The sequence below is a fragment of the Penicillium chrysogenum genome, assembly GCF_028827035.1.
Source record: "Penicillium chrysogenum strain IBT 35668 chromosome Unknown utg000001l_segment0_segment0, whole genome shotgun sequence".
NCBI classification, from domain to species: Eukaryota; Fungi; Ascomycota; class Eurotiomycetes; order Eurotiales; family Aspergillaceae; genus Penicillium; species Penicillium chrysogenum.
Window position 1 is genome coordinate 4755511 of NW_026622749.1, and position 16301 is coordinate 4771811.

Below are 16301 nucleotides of genomic sequence, written 5' to 3' on the forward strand. Positions count from 1 at the left end.
ACCTCCACAGTCGCTGCAAGCTGCGCTGCGTTATCCGGGTATTTGGGTCGAAGCAGCAGCAACAAGGTCTGAATCTCCTTGGAATCAGCCGAGCTCTGCCCCTCCCCACCGCCAGTCGCTGTGCGCCCAGTGGTAAAAAAGAGACTGGCAAATCGGGCGTCGTGCAACAACTACGAGCTCTCAGGCTGAGGTACAGGGATAGCGGTGATTATCTGCGTGGCGGAGGGTGTTGATAGCGCATCGGCTCGTTGCTGTAGAATTGAAAAGCAGAGGATGCGACGCAGGAGGCCCTCGTTGATACCCACCCTGGCCTTTCTGTTTATTACACTTCGTTATACCAACTGGCATATAGCATACGGAGTATAGTGACTTGCAGTTAAGTGATATAGCCGCCAATCACCTATATTGTATGTAGAAATTGTTGGTAATTTTCCATATATCGATCCATCGATGTTCAAGTGCTGCCTACAGCGGCGGAAAATCTTACGTTGGAATAAAATGCGATTATTCCACTAGACCAACAAAAAAACCAGGTTAATGCTTATAGCCTAGTGGGCGTCTTATCCCAGTCTGACATCTTGTCTAGATTTCATGACAGAGACTAACTATAGCGAGCGTACTCGTACAGTCCTCCGAAGTAATGGAACATTTTACCGCTCCCTATAGCTTACCTATATAGTATACATACTGCCAGTTCTGCCGGTTCGATATACTCCTTATGTATATACCTGTCCGTGCATATTACGGCCGTGAAATGCTAAACTTCTTTAAACAATTTTCACCTTAGCAGACACTACTCCACCCCTGAATCGTGTTTATAGCACAAATCGTAAGTCTACTTTCGGGGAAATGTAATTACTCGGCACATAGAGAAAGTCCTACCAACATAACAGGACTGTAATTCCACTAAAGCTCAGTCACAGGATATTAGACTCTTAACTTATGATTATATATACATGTTCACATTCCCCAATAATCGCACTATTACTAGTGTACAGCATTTGCCACCATCAGGGATTGTCGTGGCCAATGGAGCCATTCTGTCCACTGGGGCCCAAGATACTGACTGATTGAATCAACCAAATACTTGCCACCATCACAAAATACCCACGAGTGTTTGTGTCTATCAACAAGGGCACCAAAATGCGCCAAGATAACCAAAGCCTCACCCTTCCTCTGTGCAACCAGGTCAATGTATCCGCGAGGGACAAGTATTGGCCATGCAATGAGAACATATAGGCCGTTGGCCCCTGTAATTTGATTTTCAGTCGCTGTGATGGCAGATTGCAAAGCCTGGATAGCCTGTTGGTATGTCTTCGTAGTATTTTCGTCATGGCCAAGACCTTTGATACGATCCAAAAGCGCCTGGCAAAGTGGACCCAGACTTGCATCCACCGAGGGCATCCTTTCTCCGAGCTCCAAGAGCGGTCTCAATGAAGTTTGTTGCAAAAGTTGCCATCTCCCTCCGTCTATCACAGTGCGAACCCCGCGGTGCAGCACGATGTACTGAACGAATCGGTCAAGAAAGTTCTCAAAGTCGTTCTCTCGATAGACCAGTGTCTCGCATAGCATGTGCAAACCCAGAATACCAGCGAATAGAAATATTGAGACGTAGTTTTCATGGATGATCTGTGATGACGAATTGTTGAATGAGCTCAGTGCATAATTCTGCAGCTGAGTAGAATGGTGTCGGTAGAAATCCCGCTGCGCTGGTCTGACAATGCTAAGATGCAAAGCACTTAGAGATAGAACCTCGTTCATAAGATACGGCGCATTAAGGCCGTACCGCAAGATATCCTGGAATGGGATACTAGAGAAATTGTGTGGACAAGTGAATCCGCTCATAAACTCTGAAGAAATATTATGGGCAAGCTCCACGTGGAGCATATTAACGGGGGCATCGTCGGGATTATTGCTGGGTTCTTGGGCGGGCGAAGAGGTCACGGCCGGTGATGCAACGGCGGGTGACCCAGCAGCAGTTTCACTTCTGACGCTGCGAGAGGACTGTCCACTAGAAACAGGCTGCAAAAACTCGCAGTGCCGCTGCGAACTAATACAGTTGGAGCATATGGGTCTTTTCTCGTCACACTAAACGGAGTCAGCGGCTGCACATAGCTGATCGTGGAGTGACAAACCTTCATATGACGGCGCTTACATTCAATGCAGCCATTTCGAGATTTTCTATGCGTTCTTCGGACCATTTTTGCCACACTATGATATGGAAAATATACGGCTAGGGCCGGAACTCTTGGTGATAAGCTAGTAGCATATTTGAGACCCTAGACGTCAATCGTGCAGCCTAGACAGTCTGCAAAAAATCTCAATCTCTAGGCCCACATATACTAACCGCGAATTCACTTGAAATTTCTTGAACCACTCCCGAGCTTGACTGGTGAGGTTGGAAAAATGTGAGGATACGCGTATGCACAGACCATGTCTCCACTTTGTTTAAGGTTAAAGTCTTGGCGTGCGGCCGGTCCGCCCATTTTGGTATCTCGTGCCATACAAAATGCATCGGCCTTGCCTATTGAAGGAGAACTCGATCTAATTATATAACATCGACTTTCTTTTGTGTGAGCGTATATACACTTAGCCCATATAGCTTTCTAGCCTTTTTGATATCCGTTATATTTAAATCTCACCAAGGCACCCCATCACTTTCATCTTACCACTCTCTTTGAGCCCACAACCAATAAAAAGCCCAAACTTTGATTATTTCTCTTTTTTGTGATAATTCTGCTTCGCTCTACACGATATGGCCCAGCTCAAGCCTTATAAAGGGGGATATTATCTCTGGGAATACGTCCCCTCGTTCCCAGTAGCAATCATCTTCTTGATACTTTTCGTCGCTGCCACAACATTCCACTTTTGGAAGCTCCACCAAACAAGAGCTTGGTTCTGCCTCGCATTCTCTCTCGGAGGCTTCTGTACGTATATTAAAAACCTGACTTATTCGAACATTGCTGACCTGTTTTCGCATGAAGTCGAAGTGATCGGGTATATCGGTCGAGCTGCTGCACACAACGCGACAGATTCAGTGATAGTTTACGCAATTCAAAATGTCTTCCTTCTCCTCGGGCCTACCCTTTTTGCTGCCTCCGTATACATGACACTCGGGCGAATTATCCGCAGCGTCCACGCCGAGAAACACTCGCTTGTTCGGATCAACTGGCTCACCAAGACATTCGTGATGGATGATGTCGTGTCATTCGTTGTGCAAGATAGTGCGTCCGGCCTTATGGCCACGGGGGATAACACGAAGCTGGGCTCAGGCATTGTGGTCGCTGGTCTCGTTATCCAGGTTATCATGTTCGGTCTGTTCATTGTCACATCGGCCGTCTTCGAGGTTCGCATGCGTCGGTCACCCCCAACGGAGGCTTTCGATAACCGAATCAACTGGATTAGTCGAGTACGCACGCTTTATGCTGTCAGCGCCCTTATCCTGATTCGGAGCATTTTCAGGGTTGTGGAGTATGCCGCTGGGAATGACGGATATCCACTTACCCACGAGTGGATGCTATATGTGTTTGACTCTGCGTTGATGATAATCTGTATGGTTATCTGGGGTATGTGGTATCCAGGGACTCTGCCAAGACTCATGGTGCCAAACGAGGAGGTAGTCACCGAAGAAGTGGTTGGCGTAGAATTGAAGGGACGCTAAGTTGTATAGATATGGGCTTATTTCACTTGAGGGCTCAATCTCATGCTAGCTTCATTGTCTAAATTTTCTCTAGATAATAAAAGTCTCAGTGGTGACATCACATGGCAGTAGGCTCTACCCTCGTGATTATCCTTCTTCCAACTTGACTTAGCTATACCTAGCAATGACTATTTTGGAAATGCAATCAAAATATTGAAAGCTACATGCTCATCCTACTTATTTGAACACACAATACCTAGGTAGGTCCTCGGGCATTACATAAATAGGCAATAAAGCGAGTGTATAAACCACATAAAGTTTGGAAAGTGCGAGTGAAAAGGAAGACAAACACAAGTAGTAGGGACCCAACAGCAGGTGGCCTAGTGGTAACATGCTTCGTCATGTGTACCACGAGGGAAGTGCCTAAGATCTTCCACTACCTGGACTGTTCCGGTTCGACTCCGGTCGTTCTCGAATTGTCTCTTTTTTTTCCGTTTACTATCAACATATATAGTTATTGCCTGTCTATCTCACACTGCTGCATTCAAAGGTTTAGGACGAATCTTATCATATCCCTTCACATATACGCATAGATACTAGAAGAAGTCTGTTTTTCCCAGTGGTCAAAACAATGCAAAACCTTAGGAAAGTGCGGGATAAAAGCAAGATAAGTCCAAGTAGTAGGGACCCAACAGCAGGTGGCCTAGTGGTAACATGCTTCGTCATGTGTACCACGAGGGAAGTGCCGAAGATCTTCCACTATCTGACTGTTCCGGTTCAACTCCGGTTGTTCTCGATTTGTCTTTTCTTTTTTTCCTCCTTTCCGTCTTCTTTTTATCTCGAGAAGATAAATGTGATGTTTCACTTCACATCAGTGCCTGAGACATGCAAATGTGAGACCATTTCTTCTCTCTTTCCTTTCATTCCCTACACATTCCTTACAAATATCTTAGAAATGATGAGCAACACAAAAACACTACTACATGTATTGATGAAGCTATAGCAAACAAGGCGATACCATACATTGTTGACAGCCCTAAGCTTGGCAATGATCTTCACGGTCTTCTATTGACCAATCACAATCATTACCGTTGGACCCACCTATCGTCCGTTTGGCATCTAGTGAACCCCCAGAATTTACCAAATGCTAACAATATGTGCAGGGAAAAAGATGGAAGTGAAGTATTCCTTACCCAAAACACCCCAAGTTACGTGAACTTCATTGTCGAGAAGAAGATGCCGACATAACCTCAAATACACGGATATCGTCGTGGATTCTTGGAAGACCTCTACGTAAGGATATCATGACGTAATTTGACTAGAAGCAATCAACCCTGGAACCTTCTTGGAGAAATGTCGTCTCTCATCCATATTAGCACGGACTACCCGGGTGCGCATGGAATTACCCCAGAGTCCATTGCATACCGTCCACGATTTCGAAGCTACACACAGCGAGTGTGCTGAGTTCCACCATGGCAGCAACACCACACTACACACGTCCAATGCGGAGCCATGCTGGTGCTTCTGAGGAGGACGTGCTAAATGAACCAGACTGGGTTATAACCCACAACCACCGGATCGGGTTTCGCGATCGCGATAATCGGCATCCAGCTTACACACATGTTGGAGATGACTGGGGTCCGGAGCAGGAGCAAGAATTTCTAGCTCAAGCAAAGAAAGAAGCAGATGAGCTGAACAAAAAGTTGGTGGAACACGATCTGATTACCGTCCGCGACTACATGGATAAGCAAGAGGTGTGCACTACTGTTTCTCAATCGCCGTTTCAATCGCCCTTGTCCCTGACCTTCCTCTTTCTAGGACTATCATTTGAGGTTACCTCAACATCACCCACAAGGCTGGCGCTACGTCCTTGATACTACGGAAGACTTCATAAAGTACCAGCAGGATTGGCCTGTCAACGTCAGGAGACGTCAGCAGGAGGAAGAACAGAAGAGGAAGAACGAGAAACTGAAAGAAAACGACAACCAGGAACCACAGAACGAACATGAATGGCGACGGGGTCGCGGCGAGAATGTGACTCACAACGAAGCACATGCCACAAGCCAACAACGCCCTGATTATGACCGCGGGGGAGGGACAAAGATCAGGAAAAAGGCCCACAGGAAAAGTATTCACCTCAGGAGCTGTCTTTGCTGCGCCTGCTGGAGGCGGAGAGCAATTACATGAAGACACTGAAACAGAACGATGGTACAGTCGAGTCACCCGCCAAGTTGGGAAAAGAGGAGGACTTTTCCATTAACGAGGATGACCAATTCACCCCCGACAACTGGATCCCCCGATCTCCCCACCTCATCCGCCTAACCGGTAAGCATCCGCTCAACGGCGAGCCAGATCTGGAAGCCCTGTACGGAGCAGGTCTCATCACCCCGAACTCACTGCATTATGTTCGCAGTCATGGTGCTGTGCCCCGTCTGCTGTGGGAAACCCACCAACTTGAGGTCGAAGGCGGAGCGCTGGTCTTATCAATGGACGATCTCCTCCACAATTACGAATCTATCAACATTGCAGTAGCCTTGGCATGCGACGGCAACCGGAGGAAAGAGCTAAATATGATAAGACGGTCCAAAGGTTTCAACTGGGGTGCTGGAGGCATTAGCTGCGCGTTCTGGAAAGGTCCCCTCCTGCGGGACATACTTCTCGATGCCGGCATCCAGGTCCCTGATCCACACCATGGGAAGCCTCCGCGTTGGGTCCATTTTGAAGGCGCCGATGAGCTTAGTGAGGGCAAGTACGCAACATCTATTCCATTGGCATATGTTATGGACTATGAAAACGACGTTATTTTGGCATACGAAATGAACAATGCGCGACTGCCACCAGACCACGGTTATCCAGTGCGTCTAATCGTCCCTGGCTACGTCGGTGGTCGTTGCGTTAAATGGCTCCATAGGATCTGGGTCTCTGACAAGGAGAATGATAGCCATTATCATATCTGGGACAACAGGGTTCTGCCTAGCTTTATTCTGGATAAAGACTCGGAGTTCTCACACATCATGTTCCGTCACCCAAGCACGGCCTGCAACGAGCAGAACCTCAACTCGATTATCGCGAAACCCGGTCATGGCGAAGCGATTCCTCTGACTAATGTGAATAAGGACCGGACTTATCGTATAGCAGGCTTTGCATACGATGGTGGTGGTCATCAAGTCGAGAGGGCGGAAGTTAGTCTCGACGGTGGTCAAACTTGGCTGTACTGTATCCGCAAGGTGAGCCTTTCAATTGACCCATTTCAGTATCACACGAGTTATTAAACTGTTGTGATCAGTTCCCTGAATACCCTATCCGCCATGGAAATAAATTCTGGACGTGGCTCCATTGGTATGTAGACGTCGGATTGCCGCATCTTGTTCGAGCTGAGAGTATTATCGTACGCTGCTTCAATGTTTTCAAGAACACGCAGCCGAAGGACCCCACATGGAATATTATGGGGTAAGCCTCCGCCACTACCGTTTGAGTGGCTGTTTGCTGATTCCGTATAGAATGATGAACAATTGCTGGTACACTGTCCAGATCGATATTGACAACAACGACAAGGACTCATCTGTGCTGTACTTCCGACATCCCTGCGAGCCTGGTTCGGGAACAGGAGGCTGGATGCAGCCCTCATGGGAGAATCGTATCGAGAATATCAAGCATGAGGCGGCATCACCGCAAAAGCAATTCACACGCGAGGAAATTGAAAAGCACAACAAGGATAATGACTGCTGGATTGTCATCAATGGTAAAGTCTACGATGCAACCAGTGTGCTTGACTGGCATCCTGGTGGCAAAGCACCTATCATGGCGCATGCAGGTCGGGCACACGCCGATACGACAACTGAATTCGAAAGCATTCATGATGACTACGCGGAGCAGAAGCTGAGTGGTATTATCTAACGATGCTCCAGTTAGTTGAAATATTGACTAACTTGACACAGAATGCGTCCTCGGCGTTGTTACCGAAAAGACGCTTGGGTATATCAAGAAGCAGGTCGAAGATGTGGCTAAAGAGAAAGCCAAATCCTCACAGGCTGTTCAGACTGCCTTTGACCGTCACCGGTGGAATGCCGTTCGCTTTGAAGGAAAGGAACAGATGTCCGAGGACACTCGTCGATACACTTTCTCCGTCCCGTCCGATACGAAGAAGCTCGGTCTCGGCACCTGTCAGCATCTGCAGCTGGGATTTCATTTCAAGGATCGTCTTGTTATCAGGCCATACACGCCCACGAGGCCAATTTTTGAGAAAGAAGAAGATGGCACGTTCGACCTTGTCGTCAAGACATACCCCCCCGATCAATCCCAACCGGGTGGAACGATGAGCAATATCCTCGACTGTCTGCGTGCTGGTGAGGAAATTGAAGTCAAAGGGCCTTCCGGTGAGATTAGGTACATCGGCCAAGGCAAGTTCATGATCGACGACAAAGAATATCATTTCCGCAATGTCAGTCTTGTCCTAGGAGGATCCGGTATCACGCCCGGATACCAGCTTATCTCGCATATTCTACGTGCCAAGGAACAAGGTTTGGAAGAGGACAAGACCAATATCAAGGTCGTCGATGCGAACAAGACCGAAGACGATATACTATTGAGGGATGAGTTTGATAGACTTGCAGAGGACCACCCGAATCAGTTCCAGATCACTCATGTGCTTTCACATCCAAATGATAAATGGACAGAGGAGAAAGGCCATGTGACAAAGGAGATTCTGCAGAAATATACCTTTGGACCTGAGAAAGGGAATCTGGCGCTCCTTTGTGGACCCCCGGCTATGATTAAGAAGGCTGTGCTTCCAGCACTTCAGGACATTGGATACAAGGAGGATGAAAATTTGTTTGGATTCTAATGTAGCTAGACCTGCAGTCGAATCATCTGGTCGGAGCTATCTAGCATATCGATTGGATATATTGTGCCTTGGTTGTACTATACCTCTGGCACTCAAATTATGTCGATGTATACTTGTTGTTATATAGACCACTTGAGGTCTGGCACTCAAGCCGTGGTAGACTTAACCATCGACGTGGTCAGTGCCAATTTACTTCTCAGACTTGAGATCCTCCAATATCTTGACACCGGCAAAACCAAGGCTTTTCGTTGGTCCGCATCGTGCGCAGACGATCGGCTCCAGCAATGCTGTTCGTATCGCCACCGAAGAAGACACCCAACTCTTCAAGTGTCTTGTCCTTGGTCTCAGGGGAAAACTTCCATATGAACAGGCCACCCAGAGCACTGAATATGGCGAAGATATAGGTACCATACTTCATCGCGCCGAGCATATCCTTGGTGGTAAGGCCGATAATGAAGTTGAACATCCAGTTGATGGAGGCGACGATCGAGACACCGCGGGAGCGCTGACTGTTGGGGAAGATTTCCTGGGCCAATACCTAAGAGACGGGTCCTATTCAATAAAGTGTTAATGTTATGGCACATGAGCTGGTGGTAGGTGACGTCCCCAAAAGTACGCAAAGTTGACAGCGAAGAGCCAGATGAACGCAATGGCAACCCAGCCCTGTGCCCTGGCAAGTCCCTCATTTAAGTCCCACTTGGGCTCGTATATACCTTCGACAACAGCGACAACAATATGGCAAAGGAACATTCCCGTAGCACCGACGATGAGGAAGGTCTCGCGGCCGAATTTGTCGAGGTAAAGGACGGTGGGAAGGGTGAAGATAATCTGCAAGGTACCAGTCACACCGGTGGTGAAAAGGGCTGTCTTGGTGGACGAGAAGCCGAACTAAAATAAGCAAAAGAAAAATGAAATTAGCAGCCATTCCTTAGAGGACAGTTGTGGGAAAGAGCGAGTCACTTATCGAAGAGAAAATTGCATAGTAGAGAACGGCATTGATACCAGTGAACTGCTGGAAGAGAAAACGTATTGTGGCATTGTTCCCTCTGTACGGAGTACCTCCTAACACTGTTTATGTTTTGATCTATACCAGAAAGGTCGTCAATGTGGCAAAGAAACCCCACTACACCTTAGTATACGTTTTCGATCGTCGCCTACGAACAGGGATCTGTCTCTGTTGCCGCCACCAGCGTATTAATGGAGAGATGTATACTTCTCTATACCCAAAAGACAACAAAGAGGCCATCCCCAGATCCAAATTAAGAATCCAACTTATACAAAGGACGTCTGTCAGTTCAAGTGATCTATGTGCTTTCGAATCCAAACCACATCTGCGAACAAGGGGACAAAGATATGTTAACAATGTGCATTGTGCTTGGATTTTTTTAATTCTAGTCTTGGGTGAGAACAAAGGCCGCTTCCCTTGCTTTCTTTGTCGCTCATACAATCTCAATTTTCAAGAGTGAATACCTGGTCTGCAAAAGCTATATAAACCCCCCATTCCGCTGAGGTAGATATGCATCGAATTCTCCCGCCACTCCCTCTCTATTCCAGTCTTCTGGCTCTAGGTTTTATGACACCCTGAGCCCAGTGGTCAAGTAAAACTTACAATTCTACCTTTCCTCCTCGATACACAGAACGATTTCGAGAATCATGGCAGCTAACTACAATTGGCAGGCTGTCCACCCGGTCTACGGTGTACCACTTTCCGTCGTGCAAGACACCGAGCAGCCTGTAATCCGCTGCGACGTTCGTCAGAGGCACAACCTCCCTTCTAGATCCTGGGCGGTTCGTATTTCTACATGGATCAATACTAACTATTTCTTATGGTCTTTGTGCGCTGGTCTCGCCGACTATCGCTCCGACGAAGAATGGACGAATACCTTCGAGACCCACTATCGCAACACCTGGGATGAGATCCAGGCTAGAGTCCAGGAGATCGATGGGCCGTATAGGTTCGGTATACCCATTCCGACGCCCCCAATCTTGAGGGCTGTAGTCATCCACCACCCCGAGACCGGCCCTGCGGAGACATTCACAGTTCGCCCGGAGGCTCGCCCATCCCATCTTATCCCTAAGGTAACTAGTATGTCTCGCCATGCTGTGTGGGGGCTTTTGCGGTTTGTCACTGAACGCCAGTCCTCTTTGCCTGATCAATTTGATGTAGTGCTCGATATGTCGCCGCTAGCGCCGTCGAACCCTGTAGATACACAGATTGACCGTAGGTTGGCTAAACAGAGTGTGGCTCGACACGACTTGAAGGATGAGGTGGTAGACACATACTACCGATTTGGAAATTGAGATCGAATGTGAGGTAAGTGCTATTTTCCTGGATTTTCGCTTTTTTATATAAACTTGCTCTGGGTCTCCCGACGAAGGAAAATCACAATTTATTCTGATCATCACCTCTGCAGACATGCTAGTAAAGATATACACTTTATAAGAACTTAATAAACCTTACATGATTTATAGATTTAGATATTCGTATTATTTTGGTGTATCGATGTGTGACTTCCATTTCCTGAATTACTGACAAGGTAGCGAATATATATCACCAACCCACCCCCAGCTGTGTCACCATATTGATCTGTGAAATGACGCAACCACCCATAGAACCCTGATATGCAGGAAACACAGAAATGTTCTGTAAGGATCGTTGATCGAGGAAAAAGGAAGGTTTGGACGGTGACGCCAGAGACTGTATGAATCTGAGGATTTATGTGATAGGAATAGCTTCGAATTCAGGGATTGTGCGGTTGGAAGGCAGTGCGGTTGGAAGGCAGTCAACGGCTAGGATTAGATTAGTCTGAGGATTTATACGGTGGGAATAGCTTCAATTTCAAAAGATGTTTACAATATAAAATCAGGCATAAATAAGGCACCCATCCTACAAAATCAGGCATCCTACCCCTGGCCGCTCTGCCCCTTCGCACATCGGGGCTTTCATATCGTCCATATACCACGCCAAATCACCTGCTCCATGCTGATCACGCACACTTTCACCGTTACCCAGAAAGCGGAATCGGTTCTTAGAGCGGTACTCGATATGGAAGTGCTCCCCACCAATGTTTTCAAGACAGTCTTTAAAGTGCAAAACCGAGCCTGGATATACCCCGGTGACATGACCTGTACTTTTTCCATTCTTGTACCAGCTCCGGCACTCATCCGACCAGACCATGCGCTTGAGGAACTCCTGACAGTAAACATTGTAGTCTTCAACGGCTTCTTTCTTGACATCAATTGACCTGTGGGAAGTATATTAGTCAAACGCCAGGACCTAGAAAGATCATATGACTCACTTGATATCCTCTGCTGCAATTTTCTTAGCCCAGCGGAGAATGTAATCGCATGTCCAAGAGACCTGTGTCAGAAGCGAGCCATGGGATACGGGGCAATTGGGCCCATTGAAGATGAAATAGTTCGGCATCGTGTCCACTTGGACGGCAAAGAATGCCTCAGGGTTAACTTTCCATCGCTCTTCCAATGTAGCTCCATGACGACCAATCATCTTCCAAGATGGGATAAAGGATGTGTCGAACCCTGTGGCACACACTATCACGTCGAATTGTTGCTCATCACCTGTGAGCGTTTTGATACCCAGTTCTGTGATACGCTCAATAGGATCGAAAGTGAGGGTTGCATTGTCATTGGAAAATGCCTCCAGATACCCATCTCCGGGTGTCAAGCGACGGCATCCAGGACGGAACTCATGAGAAAGCATTTTCGACACAATTTCAGGATCAGATATTCCTTTCATTCGCTCCTCCATCTGTTGCCGGGAAGCCTGCGTCAATCCCAATTGCATTGGGTGATCCCTATACATACCATAAAAGAATGCGTTGACACTTTACTCCAATCTGATTAGTTCCTCTTGGGTGCTAGGAGTGGCAGCCATGCGTGAACTTGGAACTTACCTGCCTTCTAACTCTCTTCGGTACCTAAAATGGGCCTTGGTATCTTGCGCGAAGTGCGTTTTCTCCTCTTCTGTGTAGGAGAAATTACCCCCATTTCGTGTCTTGTCTGCACAAAAATTGACAGAGACCCAGGTGGGACTGCGTACAAAGTTGACGAGCTGGGCGACCTTCGGCTGCATTGCAGCCACGCATTGTATTCCGGAGGAGCCGTTACCGATAACTGCAACACGTTTGTTCGACCAGTCGTAGGTGTTATCCCTATGTATCACTCGTTAATAATCTTTGTTTGTGAGTTCATGAACAGCATCTAACTCACCAGGTCGATGTGTGAAGCAACTTGCCCTTGAAACTCGATAGGCCCTCGATATCAGGCCAGCTGGTTTTGCTAGCCGCAAATCACCGTTAATAAAGAGAAAAAAATGCAAAGGATCACTGGTTCTCACTTCAAAAAGCCGGACGCATTGACCAGAATATCGGCTTGGTCATGTATGATTGTGCCAGCTTGGTCTACCTCCACTTTCCACTTTCCCAGCTCATCATCCCACACAGTCTCGGTGACTCGGGCGTTAAACTGGATGTCTTTGTCCAATTTCCACTTCCTCGTCGTTCGTTTGATGTACTCCTCAATCTCGGGACCGGGTGCATAGAAGTGGGACCAGTTTGGATTAGGCTCGAATAAAAATGTGTATGCATCTAAGTGGATGTTAAATTCTGGTGGCCAAAGAGCCGCTGAAGGAGCTTACGGGCGGGAATATCACTGGATATGTCAGATAATACGGTCATGCTTATTAGATGTAGACAAAAGCTACTCACCAAGCGACACCAGGATAGGTGTTCTCAAACCACGTTCCGCCGACCTCGGGATTCTTTTCGTATATCTTCAATTCCACGAAATCACCGAGCTTCAGTTCATGGTCTATCTTGTGGGCAAGCGTCAAACCCGAGTAACCAGCGCCGATGCAGATTATTTTTAGTTTCCGTCGCGCATAGACAGGCTGCTCGGCGCAAGGGATCCAGTTGCTCGGGGTCTCTCCATTAGCAACGCGAGTAGCAGATGTTGGGAGAGAGGCGAAACCGTTTTGCAATCCATTAGAAGTGGGGTGGTGAGACATGTCAAGGGATTTGGAGTGAGGTTGTAAATTGTTGGAGAGTTCCTTTGATAATACTACGATAGATCCCGCAGAAAATATTATAGAAAGAGCAAATAAAATCAGGGGCATACGAATGACTATGTTATTTTATTTTTCATCTTTTAGGGGGAAACGGCTAAGGTCCTAGGCCCCGTTGCTCTGTACTTTGTATAGGTTTTCGATTGACACGGGACTGTATAGCGTCAAATGAGGAGTAGGTGGCTGTTAACAAATCCCCTAGGCAGCTCATCTCCACACCAGCACCCCAGAGGAGGCTAGTTGCGTCGGGACTACTCCGTATGCACCCACATATGTACTTTGTACAGGCTTTCTCCACAATTCTTATCCCTGTCAATTGGTATGACAGGTCGCAACGGCACAAAGCGCCGCCTATCAAACCAGGTTTCGAAGCGAAGTGAAAATCAGATATACGCGAAAAGCAGCAAAAGAGATACAACATACCTACGCTAGTAGGTCTCGCTAAATAAAATAGGTAAGGACGGAGAATAATAAACCGCCCCCAATGTAGTAGTACCCAGCCGCTGCTTCAACATACGAGTATTCCGTACCCGTGCTGCGTATACCTTTCTAGGCCATGGTTATGCTTCCCTAATTGTGTCCACATGAGTATCTAGCTCTTATTATCTCAATGGCAAATTGCCAGTCTAACAGGCATGTCTCATGTCATATCGTATACCAAGAAATGCAAATGTAATGCATCTCAGACTGCAATACAAGATATTCGGAACCAACAAATCCGAGGGACTCTGCGTCTTTTCAGAGCTCTATGTAATAATTGAAAGTCATATCAGCGTTTTTTGCCTGTTTTATACTTGTCCCATGTCACATCCACATCTTGCCGGACTGTGATAGCACAGCTAGAGTCTCCACGCTCCATATCATGATGGTCACTCACAGCCTCGTCCCTCAGCGACCGAGTGGCATTTATATCGTTCATTAATTCGACTTCGTCTACACAGCTAAAGCCATTGGTGCTGAATAATGAGTCCTTAGGTGGCTTTTTTGCTCGGGATTTCCGGAGCCAGGTCATTGTAGCAGGTGGATGTTCAGCGCTGGGATCAGTGCTGCGACTGTTTGACGAGCGCCCTGTCCGAGCTTTGGACCACCACCGACGAAAGAAAGGCCCAAACGTAGGGAGGCATGCGCAGATGATACCAACAAAAGGTTCCACGCACGACCAGATAAAGACAGGTGCCATAGTCCACGTAGCATCTGTACCGTGGGTGTTTTTGTGAAGCGCGATGATCCGGCAGATACTTGCCGCGCAGACACTGAGGTCAATTAGCTATTAGCCAGGATCAATTTTATAGTAGTCGGAGCGGGGTGAGGAGACGGTGGAGAACATACAAACTTCCTAAGAGCAAGATTCCCACGACCGCTACCTTCTGCGACGATCGCATCTGCAACTTGTAGATTGTTGGCATCGGCATACACAGTATTATCACATCAATCAACATAGCAGCAATGCCATTGCCAAAAAAGAATTTGGGCACATCAATGCATACACCAGTGGCTGTTGGATCGGTATAGAGCAGCCAGAAATATGGCAGTGGTCGACAGGCCACTGCCACCGTGACGATGATAGTGACCCAATATCCAAAAACCAAAAACATGCAGATGCATAGTGACCAGCGAAAGTTGAATATGCGGCCGTAAAAAAAGACGATGGAGGATTTCGTGAATGTGACAGCTGTGGCGTAAATCATGACATAGGCAAAAAGTATCTGAATGTTTTGTCAAAGTCTGTCCCAAGCATCTCGTTCAGTATTTTCCTTACTTTCCAGACAGTAATAAACTCTGCCTCGGTCAAGGATTGTAAATGATAACCGTTGCCATACGGAATACCTGGGAGACTGGTGTAAGTGCTATGCCCATTCATTGACTATGTCACGTCACGACTCATTTTTGACTCACTTATAAAGCAGGATACTGCTGTGCCCCAAGAAAATAAAAGAGCTGCGATGATCAGGTAGTCATCCACTGCTAATTTTCTGTCCTCCTTGGTCTTCATCGGCGCAACTAATCGCAATATGACTGCAGTGGTCCCCAACACCGCTACAGGAATAACTGATCCCAACAGGTTGCCCGTCTGGTTTTTGACCAGGTCTACACCAGGTGGTGCTGGGCCAAAGTCACCTGTAGCAGTGACACTGGGCATTTCGGTGGTCCTGCGGTAGATGAAACGGAATCACAAAGGAACACAACTCCGCAGGTCCAATGATATATAAATTTGCCGGCAGTGCGGGTGGGCCACTCCATATATGTATTTTGATTTTGAAAGGCTAAGGCAATTTTTATGTTGTAGTGAAGGCTACTTTCAGGGGTTTGGTATGATCTATCCAAGATGCGCTCGTAATAATTAAATGAAATTGAGAGGTCAATATACATGTATGTTGGTGTACAGTGTACCGGGGCGTACTCCGTATCCTTGAAAAAGTACATACATCCTGGACTGATCCTAGACTAATCCTGGACTGATCCTGGACTAATCCTGGACTAGACTCGGGCAATAGCCCTAAAAATGCGATGGCCCAACGGTCGAATGATAACGTGCTGTCAATTGGGCGGGCCGGGGCCCCACAACCCGTCCGTTTGACAGCGGGTGTGCCGCTTCCTGTACTTTGGTGTTTTGAACGAGACCTCGGGGGACTACTCCGTACAATATACAGGATTTCTAAATATCCTCTCAGACCGGGATATGGCCCTCACTAGGCCCTAAACAGGAACCTTGGTTTTTGTGGGAATAATGCCGT

The 16301-nt window shown here is 47.2% G+C and overlaps 7 protein-coding genes across 7 annotated transcripts; 3 read left to right on the forward strand and 4 right to left on the reverse strand.

Annotated features, from left to right (window-relative positions):
- Positions 1-987: 987 nt before the first annotated feature.
- N7489_001884 (Zn(II)2Cys6 transcription factor domain-containing protein) lies at positions 988-2170 on the reverse strand (the record flags this gene model as incomplete). The annotated part of the gene is made up of 2 exons (XM_056707639.1): positions 988-2088; positions 2156-2170. The coding sequence occupies 2 exons, from the start codon at positions 2168-2170 to the stop codon at positions 988-990; spliced, it is 1116 nt and encodes a 371-aa protein (XP_056571941.1).
- Positions 2171-2755: 585 nt separating this feature from the next.
- N7489_001885 (RTA1 domain-containing protein) lies at positions 2756-3661 on the forward strand (the record flags this gene model as incomplete). The annotated part of the gene is made up of 2 exons (XM_056707640.1): positions 2756-2927; positions 2985-3661. The coding sequence occupies 2 exons, from the start codon at positions 2756-2758 to the stop codon at positions 3659-3661; spliced, it is 849 nt and encodes a 282-aa protein (XP_056571942.1).
- A 1451-nt stretch (positions 3662-5112) lies between these two features.
- Positions 5113-8483, forward strand: N7489_001886 (putative nitrate reductase; the record flags this gene model as incomplete). The annotated part of the gene is made up of 6 exons (XM_056707641.1): positions 5113-5394; positions 5459-5674; positions 5749-6867; positions 6927-7090; positions 7141-7526; positions 7579-8483. The coding sequence occupies 6 exons, from the start codon at positions 5113-5115 to the stop codon at positions 8481-8483; spliced, it is 3072 nt and encodes a 1023-aa protein (XP_056571943.1).
- Positions 8484-8679: 196 nt separating this feature from the next.
- N7489_001887 (uncharacterized protein) lies at positions 8680-9521 on the reverse strand (the record flags this gene model as incomplete). Its single annotated transcript, XM_056707642.1, has 3 exons — positions 8680-9021; positions 9066-9371; positions 9486-9521. 3 exons carry the CDS (start codon positions 9519-9521, stop codon positions 8680-8682), a joined length of 684 nt encoding a protein of 227 aa, XP_056571944.1.
- A 615-nt stretch (positions 9522-10136) lies between these two features.
- On the forward strand, positions 10137-10784 carry N7489_001888 (uncharacterized protein; the record flags this gene model as incomplete). Its single annotated transcript, XM_056707643.1, has 1 exon — positions 10137-10784. One exon carries the CDS (start codon positions 10137-10139, stop codon positions 10782-10784), a length of 648 nt encoding a protein of 215 aa, XP_056571945.1.
- A 607-nt stretch (positions 10785-11391) lies between these two features.
- On the reverse strand, positions 11392-13509 carry N7489_001889 (flavin-containing monooxygenase; the record flags this gene model as incomplete). Its single annotated transcript, XM_056707644.1, has 7 exons — positions 11392-11728; positions 11783-12328; positions 12398-12655; positions 12714-12782; positions 12841-13090; positions 13141-13154; positions 13211-13509. Coding segments are annotated over 7 exons (1773 nt in total), but the record flags the coding sequence as incomplete, so codon positions are not given.
- An 826-nt stretch (positions 13510-14335) lies between these two features.
- On the reverse strand, positions 14336-15706 carry N7489_001890 (uncharacterized protein; the record flags this gene model as incomplete). Its single annotated transcript, XM_056707645.1, has 4 exons — positions 14336-14819; positions 14896-15272; positions 15326-15393; positions 15463-15706. 4 exons carry the CDS (start codon positions 15704-15706, stop codon positions 14336-14338), a joined length of 1173 nt encoding a protein of 390 aa, XP_056571947.1.
- Between the last annotated feature and the right edge of the window lie 595 nt (positions 15707-16301).